General features: G+C 42.7%; 1 protein-coding gene across 8 annotated transcripts in view; it reads right to left on the minus strand.

The window, feature by feature from the left end:
* Positions 1–14,752, minus strand: part of SLC7A11 (solute carrier family 7 member 11) — a 63,394-nt gene that overhangs the window by 33,027 nt on the left and 15,615 nt on the right. For all 8 annotated transcript variants that reach the window (XM_021394188.1, XM_021394190.1, XM_021394191.1 and 5 more), the window contains 3 exons: positions 9,007–9,132; positions 7,220–7,319; positions 4,719–4,763 (listed from right to left, as the gene is read on the minus strand). In XM_021394188.1, coding sequence (XP_021249863.1) covers positions 4,719–4,763; positions 7,220–7,319; positions 9,007–9,132 — 271 coding nt within the window. The remainder of the gene's footprint in view (positions 1–4,718; positions 4,764–7,219; positions 7,320–9,006; positions 9,133–14,752) is intronic.

Below are 14,752 nucleotides of genomic sequence, written 5' to 3' on the forward strand. Positions count from 1 at the left end.
TATCAGGCTCCGTGTCCTTTCAAAATCTCCTGTTCATCATCTTATGCAACTGAAATTGAAGACTACTAAAGCAAAAGTATTTCCTAAGTCCAACAGCACTAGCAAAAAATTACGTTGCCAAATTAAAAAATAGGTATTGGGGTTCCAGAAGGACTGTGAATCAGTACCTCCAGTTGCCCACTTGATCGCGGACTTCCCTCAAGTCATTAATGAGTTCAAGTCTTAGTTTCCTTTCTCTTAAACTGAAATAATATTTTTGCTCTTCCGCCAAGAGCCTAATCTTTATAACATGAAGCCTTCAGGCTCATCAGCTGCTCACGCTGAGGACGTGGCTCATGAATGTTTTAAAGCAGGGTTCTCTTTGGCCAGCACCTGACACGAGCTGGCCCCAACTTTGACGAGGCTCTGAAGGCAGTGCTGTAATGTAAAACACTCCTGTACCATTTCCTCCTCTGCGGCTCATCAAATTCCCTGACAAACTCAAGCGCTGGCCTCAGAGCCTGCTCCACCTGCAAAGGGAAGAAGGAACTGCCAGCTGGGCACCTGCTGCTTCTAGGGTCTTGACTGAAGTTACTTGGTCTGTTTCTTGGAAGTACAGAACAGAGGCTCAAGAATACAGATGAGCTCAAAGACTATGTATAAGGAATGAGTCTGAAAGTTCAACACGCTTGATTTCCAGTCCTCTAAATTTACTGCTCCAGGCAACACAGCTCCTGTCAATTTTCAGGTGACAAATACTCTTTCAGAGACCTGGCTGTTCCTTCGCTCACTTATTATTTAGACAATACAATATGACCTCAGTCTGAGTAGGGCTGATCCTTATAATGTAAGAAAATCGAAAAGATCAAAGCCGCGCGTGATGTGGCAGCATGAGGTTATTGGAGGGAAGCTCTGCCTCGGGGATTAGTCAGAGATTCCATTTCAAACAGCAGTCACTATTGAGCCAGCACACATATGCAAAGCATGATTTTAAAAAGTAAAAGTAAAAAAGGAATGTGTTATTACATTTCAGTGTTGTTCCACTTACTCATGTTAATAAAGTTATTTCAGGCTCCTTTTAAAAATACCGCACATTAAAGAAGCTGAGCACTGCAACCACAGCTCCCAGTGGAACAAACACTGACTTGGTGTTGCTTCGGGGCCCTCTGGCACTGATCAGGGGAAGCTCTTGAACAGAAAGGAATAAAAGAAATAAGTTCAGGCTTAAAAATGAGACATCAAAAGGGGGTTTAGCAGGAGACAGAAACAGCTGCTTTTACATCTTACTATAGCTCGCACTATATTAATGTCCTTTTCAGCGTACAAAATAAGAGACTGTACCATTTCCGAAGTGAGAATCGGTGCTGCTTCAAAAGTCTGGAAAGACAGCAACGGCATTCACTTTCAGGTTGTTTCCTTTCCTTTTCCATTTTCCCTTCTGTAACTTAAACGGCGCTTCCTTTCTGCTTGGCTCGTTTCCACTCTCTCTGTCCAGGATTTCATATCACCTAGGTATCTCAGTGCCTCAGGCCCATAATATTTTATCCTATTTATACACCTAACTCAGCAATTTACTGTGCCTAAGCAGAGTACTGCACCCACACAGACTACCAGGCCCTCAGGAGCCCTTTCTGCCCATACAAACAGCCTCTCTGCTGGAGCACAAGGGCAGGTTTCCACTGGGTAAGGCTAAGAGGACATTCTATCCCTGCCTCCTTCCTACCCCATTGCCTTTCCAGAGGCATTTGCTACACAAGCAAAGCTTCCCAGCACAGCATGCATCACAGCAAACAAAGAAATCCCTATCTGGAAAACTGTGCCATCTAAAAGATGACCCAGCAGATGTTTGCATCTTCCTGTGCATTTTATGGTATAATCGAGAGCTCTGGTCCTTCTCTCTCTCTCCACAACACAGGAATGCAGAGGGAGCCCAGGACTTATCCAGCAGAAAGGAGCATTTCTGCATTCCCACTCAAGTAAGGACACTGCTGCCCCCAGAACCCTCTCTGCACATTTCCCTGCATGTTTGCAGCAGGAGGGGATGGCTCAGGCTGATCGCCTGAGCTCCTGCTGTCTGTTACTCTAAAGCTGCCGCACACCTGGAAACAGGCAACTGTGACTGATTCTCTGACAAACATTTACCTTGGCATGCACAGTGCGGAAGGAATCCTCGTGTTCACCTCTGTCGCTGTAAGCAGTTTGCATCCTTAACACTGACAAATATTACAAATTGCACACCTGGAGCTGTTACAAGCCCCAAGCGGCTCAAGGCTGCACTTCTTCCTTTTCAAAAACACCTGGAATATCGCCACAGCACTACGCCTGATCTTTAACATAAGGGACGCTACTGGAGTGAGAGGAAAGACAGCATCTGAGCTCAAAATAAATTGTAAAAATGCCCATGACACTGAATGTGATCAGTGGCTTGCATAATGCCTGTTTGCAACTGGTTTGGTTTTGGTTGGGGTTTTTTTGCCACTCGCAGGTGGCAAATGGATGAAAAATATCCCCACTGTTTCACTTCACCTTTCTGGGTGAAGGGAGTCCTGCATCCCCATTTCCAGGGGGTGCAGAGCAGGCAAGGATCCACTTGCCCTGTCCCCACCTGCCAGTTACTAAACAGCATGTACAATCCTAGCCTTCTCCACTGTTTATTTGTCCTGGTGCCCGGAGGTTGTGATCTCAGGCACCTTGCTGCAAGCACTGTGCTCCTTCTTTTATCGTCGTCTCCAAGTGCAACCCAGCAAGCAGAGTAACGCAGGGAAGCCCTAACAGCTTTGTGACAGCATTGCACAGGAGAAAGGGAGCTAGTTTTCCAGGGCTGCTCGGGAAGAAATCAAACCAGGTGGGCAAGGCCAGCCCTGTTTTTGCAAGGGAGGTGGACAGCGATGCCTTTCTGTCCTAAGCAGCAGAGGGCAACATGATCAAAAATATGCACTCCTCTAACTCAAACCACACGAAAGAAAAAGGCGACACAAACCAAACTAGCTCTAACAAAAATCACCAATCATTTCAGTCAGTCGTCATACAGCTGGCAGGACTGCAAAGACACGTATCTGTATGAAAAGTCCCAAAGGGTAGTAGGCATGTGTATGTTTAAAAAAAGTTGTACAGTACTGGTGGTAACCATATGATAATTCATTACTTACATTGCATCTAGCAAATGCTTTTGATCCCATCACCAAGACTGACTCCCAAGCCACCTCCCAGAATTTCCTGAAGCAGACCTGGACCAGAATCACTTAACTCATTTAATTTAGTTTCATGTTTCTTTTTAAACCAGTCTGCCATAAAAGTGATTTCTTAGAAGTATAGGCGTCTGCCTCCCTTAACTTTATAAAGTACACAGATTCTTGGTAGTTAAACCCAGATCTGCTATGAGATCCTCTAACCCGATTCCCTGTGTGTGGCAGGATGGGAAGTGTCAGCCAGCTGCTTGACACCAAGCCAAATGACTTGGGATTTACTAAAGCAAAGCTTCTAAAAAGGTGTTCTGTCTGAACGGAAGAGTAACAATGAGGCATCCAATGTTTACAGAGGTATTTGTTCTAATGATTAGTCAACCTTGTTAAATATTAATGCTATTTCTACCTGCATTTGTCTGGCTTCAGCTCCCAGTCATAAATGCCTTGTATACACATCCTTATGGTGCTGAAGAGCCTGTGAACTCCCAAGACCGCTCAAAGACACTGAGACAATAGAAATCTGTCAGCCTTTCTGCCACCCTCATGCTTAACATCTCTTTTTTTATATAATTATTTTTAGGTCTCTCAGAAAAATATCAAATAGCACCAGGCTCAGCTCAGACTTTGAAGAAGCCACCTAAAGCCCTTCAGCACACTCCCCACTGATGGCTGTGTGTTGTTTTTTCCTTTACACATCTCAGAGGTACAGCTTTATATGAGTACACAGTGCTGGAGATCTTTTTAAACAGAGTTATTTGGTACACAGCGATGTGTCTCATTTTAAAAAATCCTAAGTAAACAACATATATCTGGTCATTTTTAATCAAGTAAATAGTTATTTTTCCCTCAAATAACCCAATTTGATTTGGCAAGACATGTTTTCTTTAATTGTAGAAAAGGTTAATATTGTTTTAGTATTGGCCACTTCCACCAAGGCGTATCTATCAAGACAGATCCGCCAAATCAAGCTGTCCATAACAGGAGAGCTTTTCTATTCACATTTTGCAGACAGGTGCTGTGAGAGATCTTATCTCTGCTTTGTAACAGACTCCCACCAATACTCCATGTTAGGCTTAATTGGATGGGATGCTGTTCTGCACACATTCAAGCTCCTGCAACTTAGAGACATCTAAAGCAAGAAGAACTAAGTATTGGATTAATATTTAAACATAGCAAAACTGCCAAATATTGCAGCAGAGAAGTTTCTTGGGCAAAATTTCCCTGACAGGATACCAGTGACTTTCACTGAAAGGAGCCACTGATAGTTACTTGTATCCTGAGGGGGAGATCGGAGCCCTGGAGAGCTGCTTAGTTTTCTGCTCTCTGTGCACATGAAAGCAGAACACATAATAAGGTCACGACAGGCCAAAAATAGCAAATCTTCAAGTAGTTGCAATTCAAACAGATATCAGATCTGCTGAAACGTAAGCAATTTGACCAGCATGCAGAATTTCTGAAGATCACTACTTATACAGCATTTTGTATTTTACAAATACTCTTCAAAAGTAAAAACAAAACAAAAACAACAACAAAAACCCCACATAAGGTACATACTTTTCAGGGTTTTCCACTTCCTCAGTAACAAAATTGAGGTAAAACCTAGGAAAGAGTCATAAATATATCATAAGGCCTTGGTTGATTTTCATTCTGTATTTGTTTCACAGAGAATCAAGAAAATGCATTTAGTTAAGCAGTGCTGTTAATTCTGGCAGGCTCCTCACACTCAGGAAGGGAAATCTCAGAAAAGACAGCAAAGCAGAAAAGAAGACAAGAGCTACGTCATGTCACCGTGGGATGAAATCTCATCTTTTCCCTTGACATACTAGGCCAACTATGCTCACCCTAACGCTACACAGACACACCCCAAGACATGCACCCTCACTGCCATGTTGTGACCCAGCATGAAATTCCACAAAACTAGGTTTGCCATCTCATCCAACCACTTCAGCATTTGTTTCTAGACTTGCTAGTGTGTGCAGCAGAAAATAAGGAGTCAGGATAGGTCCAAAGAGAGACGGCTTCTGGCAAACAAGACCCCTAGGATTTTTTTTCTGGTCTGAGTGCTGCTACCAGGTAGAATTAATTTGGCAGTCCTGCATTAGTCACTTTATTAATGCAAAGGCATGTTTCCTCGCATTCTTTTCTCTACTTGCCCTTTTTCTCCCAGCATTTTATACCCAGTACTCTACATTTGCTCTTGGCAGGACAAGCCCACATACATAAGCAATACCAGCTTTGTTTTGCACTTTAAAGCTGTATCATTAAAAGATAATAGTGTCACAGGCTATGCATAAATTTCTGCCTCCATCCTGGGACACATCACCAGCACTCGCAGCACTCCTTCACATTCAGCTTATTGGATTGATTTAGCCCCATGAAACTGATAGTGCAAGGGTATTGACACTCCACTTAATGGTCTGCTCTTCTGTGCTCTGAGGCAATCAATTTGAGCTGGTGACAAAGACAAATAGGCGGCTTAGGAGAAGCACTAGCCAAACGAGATCTTTTCCTGCTAATTTCTTCTATAAGTGGCAAATCAAGACCATGAAATAAAAGTCAGAAGGTATAAGGGAAAAACAGAGATTATTTTTATTTTAGGAGGTTTGGAACGTCATGTGGAAAAAGGAAAGAGTTGGGAAAGAAACAACAGCAGAAAAGCAATCTTTTTGATGTAAGATTTCACAGTAAACCAACTCTGCTTTGGCAATGAATAATATTAAAGAGCTTTTAAAGTTGCCACCACAGAAATGTGTATACCAAGGGCAATATTTTAGAAGTGAGAAACCATCATGTGTATGGATGTGTGAGACAGAGGTGGCTGTATCAGAGAAGGAAGAAGGAAGAGACTGTCCCTATAATGAGTTCAATTTCTTTGAGCCTTCAAAATGCCAGGCTCTTTTCTTACATATCTATCACAGATAAAGGCTGTGGACTCACTCAGGTTACCCCCTCCCCCCCCCATTTAATACAAAAGTGCTGTTCAGTGCATTAGCGTGCTTGTTTATACTGCTCCTGCAATGGAGGAGTTACAGGCCAACAGAGAACTCAGATGCTGGTCCCATTGTCCCCCTGAATAAAATAAATAAATCCCTTATCATTCGTTCCCCAGCTTTTGTACAAGGGAAAGAACTTTACTGCCTGTGAGGCTATGGAAGGGAAAGGGAAGACCTCCAGACAAAGCTATCTCAAAAATAAGCCCACGCTCTGCAGTCTTTTTGTTGTATATTGTAGTCTTTTTTTCATGCCACTGCTGCAAAGCACATCGGCACTGTGCAGAGTGGAGCCCTCGCTAAGCACAAATAAATTGTAAGGCAGATTTGAAGTGTGGAAGGTTCTTTCAAACCAGTCACTGTGTACTTTGGTGGGGAGAACTTAAAAGAAAGTTCTGAGCTAGATACTTGAAGGCAGATTCTCATTACTTTGCTCACAGTGAATAGCACTTAACTTTTGTGGAAGCCAGTTGCACTTCTTGTTAAGTGAGGTCCAATTCTGTCAGAGCAGAAGCCACAAGAATCAGTGTTTTCATCTTGTTTTGTGGTCTGCTCTGGCCTTATCAGACTTGCTTCTGATTCTAAAATGCTGCTTTTACAGAGCAAAGGCTGAGGTCCACACAAGTGGGATGGAGATCTACAACTTTCTATCAGTTCAGAGAGGTCTTTTTCATGTAATTATTGTCTTGTTCAACAAAATCTAAAGCATCCTTTTAGCCTCCTATGAAAATACCTAGTAAGAATTTAAGAAAGTTTATTTCTTGTTGCCTTTATTTCTAGCCTTGAGAACAGAAATGTGCCTGATTTTTTTAGTGTTCAGTGAGTGTTTACATATTGCATATTGTAGAAGAATAATCTTTCCTTCTCAGAGTTGCTTGCAGAGAAGCTACTGAGCATATGGGACAGCAGCAAGAGTACTACAGCAGCAAGTGTACCTTACTACACAATGTAGTTTGGCAAAAGTGGCAGAATGTGCAATTCAATCTGTCGTATAAATAAATGCCTCTGTTAGTTCATATTAGTGTTTGCTTTCAGGACAAATACTTATAGGTTTCAACAACTTACCAGCCCGAATAGGCGTACATTCCTGAATAGAAAGCAAGTGGTAATCCCATAATACTGGCATCATTCCCTGCAAAGGCATTTTTAAAGTGCTGCGTTTCTCCTGCAAGAACAACAAAAAAAATATTGAAAAACAAGCTCTTTGGTCACCTCCCACTTTAAAACAAATAAATATATCACACCATGGAACATTTAATCACCCAGTAGTTCACTGACTTCAAGTTCTGCCCTTGACCTTAATTTCTGACCCAATCCTTGCACCCAAATTCTGCCAGCACTTGTAAAAGGTTTTTGTGGTGTCCCTAGCCATGTCACAGCAGAATTTGACCTGTTAGTTTTTCTAAAGCATTCTGAGTTTGATGACACTCACTACACTGTTGTCTCCAGCAGTGACTTGTGTCAACATTGAAGAGAAAAATGAGCTCCAGAGTTTTTGCTATAAACATTTCCCTTGTTTGTTAACATTTTCTTCAGATGGAGCATTAATAGCATTTCATTTATAGGAAACATTCATAAACCAGTATCTTAAGCCTTTCTGTGACTGAAGTTCTCAGTATTTAGTAACTCTCTCTTCCGCATTATAGGCAACACTGTAGCTTATGTTATATCAGTAAGAATTATGCTTCTCTAAATGCAAACGTTTAGACATTTTTTAAAAGTGCAAGGTAGATAGCAGGGAAGGTGCAGGAATAGTTGAGTGCAAAGTCTCTGTCCAAAAACACTATATATATCATGAGACCGAATGTTCAGTGAAAATCTTTCCAACTCTTTGATAATGGAGGCAAGTGCTGACAAACCCAGTAGTCTTCCTGCTAGTGTAAATGCACTGCTGCTAAGGAACACTAGACATTCATCTTTCCTCATGGATGGGTATCTGCAGCTGAGCAATGCAATGGAGAGGTCCCATGCAGGAACAAAGCCTGATTAAGGACACAGTCCTCCAAAAATTGTAACAGAAACTACTGGGAATTTTAAGACCACATTACATTATTAGGAAAAACTTATCAGAACGAGCAGTTGGGCACTGGAACAGGCTTCCCAGGAAGGTGGGGGAGTCACTGTCCTTGGAGGTGTTCAAGAAGTAGAGAGATGTTGCGCTGAGGGACATTGTTAGTGGGCATGGATGTGTTGGGTTGGCGGCTGGACTAGAGGTCAAGAGGGCTTTTTCAACCTTAATGATTCTATGATTCTAGTCTATGATATAGCTGCACGCTTTTGTTTTTCAGTTGAAAGAAGTAAAGCATGCGTGCAGCTGAGTATCCCAGAGAGCTGCAGGCAGGAAGCCTATGAAAACCAGCAGCTAGCTATCTTGCCTTCCAGAATAGCACCTCTACCTCATGCATTTCTCTCTGATAATGAATCGTCGCAACCATTCCTACTGATTAGTTAGAGATTAGCACCCACAATTAGAACAGACTCCATGGTAACATTTCTTTTAAACATCCCCAAACCTGAGCCCCTATCACATCCCCAAACCTGTGCTGAAGAGGAGTGAGCATCAGCACAGTTCCCAAAGTTCATGCAGAATTCAGAGAAGGGCAGTCCTGTCACTGGCTTGAAAACCAGCTCTATCTGAAAAGTCTCATTGGCATGCAGAAGGAAATACCAGTTCATCCCAGTGTAGTTCCACCTCTAATCAATTACATGACAGTACAGAGCTCCAGTTGAACAAGCAGAGACTAATTAAGAGATTTTGCTGCTATAAGCATTATTTGGTGGAGGCAGGTGGGGGGAGACTGGGGAGGGTAAAGATAAAAGCACTTTAAAAGCATTTACTTTTCATTTCATACCTTTAATTAGCTGGATAACTCCGGGGACTATAATTATCAGAATTGCTACAAGCTTGCAAAAGGTAAGGAAAATCTGAATGCGGGCACTCCAGCTGACACTTGTGCTATTCAGGACCATCACTAGTGCTGCAAGAGGAAAAAGAAAAGCCAGAAAGAAATATTCATTCCGTTGAAATCACCACAAAGCTGTCTAAGGCTGCACAGATGCTAGATTCTGCAGCGCTGAAGGAAATGACACCCTGATAGCCTTCTCTATCTGCTGCCCTCCCACTCCTCATGTTTCCCTTGCAGTCTCCGCACTAAATGCTTGAGTCGAGCCCTTCTCAGACCCTTCCACTTGGCTCCTTCCGCACCAAATTAAAGCTTCGTTTATCCAGGACTGTTAGCTGTTGGTAGGTGACGGGCTGACAGAAGCTGCCTCAGATGAAAAAAAATAATTGCAGAAGCCCTGTCACTCCAGATTTCTGTACCAGTGCCAGTTTGATTAGAGATTTGCATTTTCAGAAAACAGTAACAATTAATAATGACATTAAACTTTCTCACCCCCATTTAGGCCCCATGTGAATTTGTCACTCACTGCCTTGTTTACACCTGCTCCTCTCTCTCGCTGTTTCCCCTCCTGTGCAGGCAACACAGGAAGGCCAGAATGCACGTGGCATTCCTGCCCACACTGGGAACTGGTGAGGAAACCAAAACCCAGGTCTGCACCTCACCAAGCCAAGGAGCCCAGGAGAGAGAAGTTTCCCTGCTCTGACTGTCCAATGCACAACCCACTGGGCCCCTGCTGGAGCTCACTGATGGGAGGTCCTACAGCTCAAGTGCCACTCATTACAGTTTACATAAACAATTACCCTGGCAAAACAGAATCAATAAAATAGTTCACCTAAAAGAAATATTTACTAACGGAATGGAAAGTGTGAGTCATTTTGCTAGATAAAAATTCCTTTTTCCCTTCTGCCGCAGGGAAAGGTGAGTGTGGCATGACAAGCCTGCTCATTGATCTTCTCTCTCCTTCCATCGTGTGGAACTAATGAATTAGCCCTTCATCAGAGCTCTTCCTTCCCTCCAGCTCTCCCAAGAGCACTGCTCTATCTGCTTCATCAGCGCACCACAGGATGCATACAATTGTGAGGTTCTGTCTCCTACCAGACCCTGCAGGTTTGTGGGAGCTGGCATCACAAGCCTGGCACAGAGTGAGGCTCTGGCTGCAGAAACAGCTGGGCTGTCCCACGCCTTCTGTATCAATTCTGGCCAGTGGCAAGGCCAAAATGTATTATAAGCAATTCTTTGTTTAAATCAAAAAGAGTTTGGGTTTCATGGAAAAGTGAGAAAACTACAAGCAATCCAGAAAAAAATACGTAAACAGCATTTCCTGGAACTCGTACTGGGGAAGAAGCGGGCCCCACACTCAAGTGAAAAATTTACCAAAATCAACCAATGTTGTTGACCAAAGTCAACACAGACTCACACCATCACTTAGTTTTACATTTTCACCTAAAAAAAAAGGATTTTAAAGGTCACTATATTTTTCCAGTTCTGCATTTTGCCACATTTTAGAATTGAGATGTCACTTTCTAAGTCACAGAAATATCACCTGGACTTATGGAAAGTATCACTTGAGACCCGAACACTTTTTTGCTTCATTAATTCCTTGTGTGTGTACAGTTGGCAGGAAACAGAAAATCCATGGGGCCCGACATTACTCTCCCAATATTACCCTGATGTGACTTCACTTACTGAGATGCTGAAAGCTCCCCTTAAGTCACTGCCAATTAGCAGTGCTTACTGAAGCTCCCTCTCTTTCTTAGGGCTTGATCACCAGGAAAATAGAGTAGAAAAGGCTAGCAGCTGTCATTTAAGCATAGTATATTTAACACAATTATTTAACCAACGGTGATTTAGCTATGAAGAAAATCCAGTGCCATAAACAAGCACTGACATATTTCAAATTTTTTGCAAATTTCACTATATTGCCCTTTTCTATTCCACAGGACAAGCCAAGGCAGGGACCAGGTCATGAGAAAATGCCAGCAAAGAGTTCCACACTCAGGAAAATATCTGTGACTTGACATCCAGCATACTCAGAGTTCAAGATGGCTGCAGCAATCGGTCTGCTACCCTACCCAGGGCAGAACAGATTACGTGAGCGTCCTCACTTTCCTTGAGTGTCATTAATGCATCGCTTTCAGATACAAACATGAGAATGTCATCAGATGGCAAACTAGAATGAACACTAATTTTGATCCACTCATTGCCTTGCTTGCTGGTCAGCCACACACAATTCACAAGACACAAATCTGCCTAAGAGCCCACATTGTCTTGAAAGAAAAACACCTAGGGCAATGTTTCTATGAAGGCAACCTGCATGAGGACAGGCTGCTAAGCTTTTCCCATCCCTGCCTGTGAATTCAAACCAGCAAAGTGCTTCAACTGAGGTTTCGTAATGAAATGGAGAAAGCAAAATGGACACAGCAAGGGTCTTCATTTGATCGGGATGCTAAAGGAAGGCTATGCCTGCAGCCAGGCCAGTGTACAACGCCATTAGTTTGGATGGCCCTCCAGAAGAGCAAGTCCCTTGCAGAGTTGGGCGACTGCACAAATGAACATGGAAATTTTATCTTGAGTCTGTAGTCATTATCAACAGCACACTTCTACGAATAGGATCTTGTGGAGATATTTCAAGATTGCAGAGACTTTGATACAGGATCATAGCAAAGATCAGAAGGACACAGCAAGTCCCCAGACAAAAGGACAGAAAGGAAGCAGGACTCACCTCTAAATTGGCTAGCTAAAAGTCAGGTGGCTGGTCTGCTCGCATCCTCCGTGAAAAGACATTTACCTCCACGGGATGATTAATCACCCATCTTTCAGACGCCTAGCTAAGAGATGAGTTGCCTCCAGGAAGGATATCCCCCCCTCTTTCTTCACTAATTTTACAGGGAGCAGAGGCAACTGGCTATAACTAAATACCTAACTGAAAGTGAGAAGAATCCTAACCTAGGAGACTATGGTGAGAGAACAAACAGGGTTTGTGAACAATTGAACGCAATGGTAACACTGATCATGTTGCTTTTCACTATCCTTTCCCTTCACAGAGCCAGAGCTATAAATGGATAACAACACCTGATGGGAGAAGCAGCAGCAAGCATCCTAGCCTACTTTTCAGGAATACTTGTACCATTGCCTCAGCAGGAAGCCAAGGGAGCTGCCTTCCTCTGACTTGTCAGGCTGTTAGGGTCAAGGCATTTACACAAAGCAAAAAGTATCCTTAGGTTGTGGCTTTTAATGCATCAATTAAAATGAAGTCACAGGAGGCACAAAAGCACCCATCATAGCAGCTTTTGCTATTCCTACAGCCAAGTGATGTCTTAATTTAAACGACTTGTCTGAAAACTGTCAGCGGGAGAGAGCAGTGTCCACAGCATCTGCCGTGACGGGAGAAAAGCGACTATTGGCTCCCATGTACATCCAATTGATGCCAACAAAACTTCCCAGAGTATTTGCCTGCAAGCCCTGACAGATCTGTAGAGCTGACCTTGATTTCCAAGCACGATACGGCTCCTGTCTAGCAGGCACGACTTGGGTAATTAGGTCTTTTTGGCAGACCTCCGCAAACAAAAAGAGAGAAAAAATTACATATTATTGCAGCATAAAATGCCCTACACATGCATGACTGAGTTGAAAAACTTTACGAATGTGAGAGTTGGTAACCTGCTTTCAGTTTCATAGTTTTTTACTGTTGAATCCTGTTTATTTGACTTCTGATATTTAGACCAAGTGAAAAGATTTGAACTGCCTCAGTTAAGGCTGCGTGGCCATTCAGGTTATACATCAACAATACAGTTCAATATGTTAACGCAGCATAATCCATTGCTCACTATTACAAATAAGCTTAACACTAGGAAAAGAGTTAAGAGATACAAATAAAGTGATATTTGAGTGTAGATTCCTTTTTTTTTTTTTTGCACTGCCCACCTCCATGCTTTGCAAATGTCTTCTTCATTGGGAAAAACAATAAATATGGAGAAGACTTTTTGTTTAAAAAGAAAGAAAGAAAGCAAGAAAGAAAGCAAGAAAGAAAGCAAGAAAGAAAGCAAGAAAGAAAGCAAGAAAGGAAAGCAAGAAAGGAAAGCAAGAAAGGAAAGCAAGAAAGGAAAGCAAGAAAGCAAGAAAGGAAAGAAAGAAAGGAAAGCAAGCAAGCAAGCAAGCAAGCAAACATGCAAGCAAGCAAGAAAGAAAGAAAGAAAGAAAGAAAGAAAGAAAGAAAGAAAGAAAGAAAGAAAGAAAGAAGTACCTATGACAAAAGCACCATATCCTGGAACAGAAAATTTGCATCTATGGCTCAGGACAGGTGTGATTTTAGGGGCAATTTTATGCCCAGCACATCTTTACTGCTATAAATAATGAAGCAAATGGAAATATTTTTTGAAGGTCACCATCTTCCATGGTTCCATTTTAGTTTTCACATGATCTGCATCTCCTCTGCAGCACCCTTTTCCTTTTGCATCACAGAGGCACTGAGGTGGAACGGCGGGGAGCAGAGTGAGCTGTGGCCACTCTACAGGCGGTGCTTTTCTGCAGCTAGGAGAGGGACAGCAGTGTCTGCCACTGCCATCTTAATCCTGCCTGCATCCATCCCAGGCAACCTTTGCACTGCACTTCAAAAGGAACTCCCATGAATATCATGCACAATGTTGGTATGCAGTATTTCACTGCTCCCCCCTTATCTCCCTGCACAAACCTGCCTTGCTGACCGTAAAGAGGAAAGGAAGAACTGCCTTCCATATTCACTCTATATAATACAAGGAATAATAGGCTTAAATTGCAGAACAGGATGTTCAGGTTAAAAAAAAAAAAAAAAAAAGAGTAAGAAAAACTTTCTTGTGAAAAGGACTGGAAAAACTGGGCTACAGCGCTGGGTAAGGCTGTAGGAACTCATCCTTGGAACTGTGAAGACCACAGTAGACAAACATCTGTTGGGAGTTGTTTAGAGCACTTTAGATGCACTGTCTGTGTTTGGGGCAGGAGACTGCCTGGAGATTTTTCAAAATCTCTTCCTTCCCTTTCTACTACAATGAGAAAATAGAAGATAACACTACAAAGTAAAGTTTCATTCAAGGATGCAGGTTAGTGATGTTTCTCACTACCCTTCTCCCCACGCAATAGGTATGTAGCGAGCACTCTGCAGATGTAGGCGGTAGAAGGGACCGAGAGTGGATAAGATGACAAAAAGCTCATAAGCTCATATTTTCATTAACTTAACAGATTTTTCGGTGGATGTAAACACTACCTTTGCCACCGTTAAATTGGATTATGAGATCTTCAGGGCTCCAATGTGTCTGTGCAGCTCAACATCTTAATCTCACCTATCACTCTGCCTACCAGCACAACACAGAACATTCATCACAGTCACCACATCAGCTAATTCTCACAGTGCAAGAATAACAGCTGTATGTTCTCAGATCGCTTAGCTCAGAGTGTAGCACAGGATCAAAAACCACCACAAATGAAAATCCACTACAAAGCACAGTGCAAAGAATTAAAATGAAGCCTCAGTCTGACAGGTCCCTGCTTTTCTCAGTGCCATCCCATTCACAATTACAAACTTTCTATGAGAATCTCTCGCTTCAGCGAGACAGCAGCACATCCTACCTGCTCTGCACAGACCCTCGGTCACCATAGGAACAGGCTGCTGTGAACTCCCATCTCCCTTCAGGGTGTAATTATTCCAGCGTATCTCCACCCC

This window comes from Numida meleagris, chromosome 4 (genome assembly GCF_002078875.1).
Source record: "Numida meleagris isolate 19003 breed g44 Domestic line chromosome 4, NumMel1.0, whole genome shotgun sequence".
Classification (NCBI taxonomy): Eukaryota; Metazoa; Chordata; class Aves; order Galliformes; family Numididae; genus Numida; species Numida meleagris.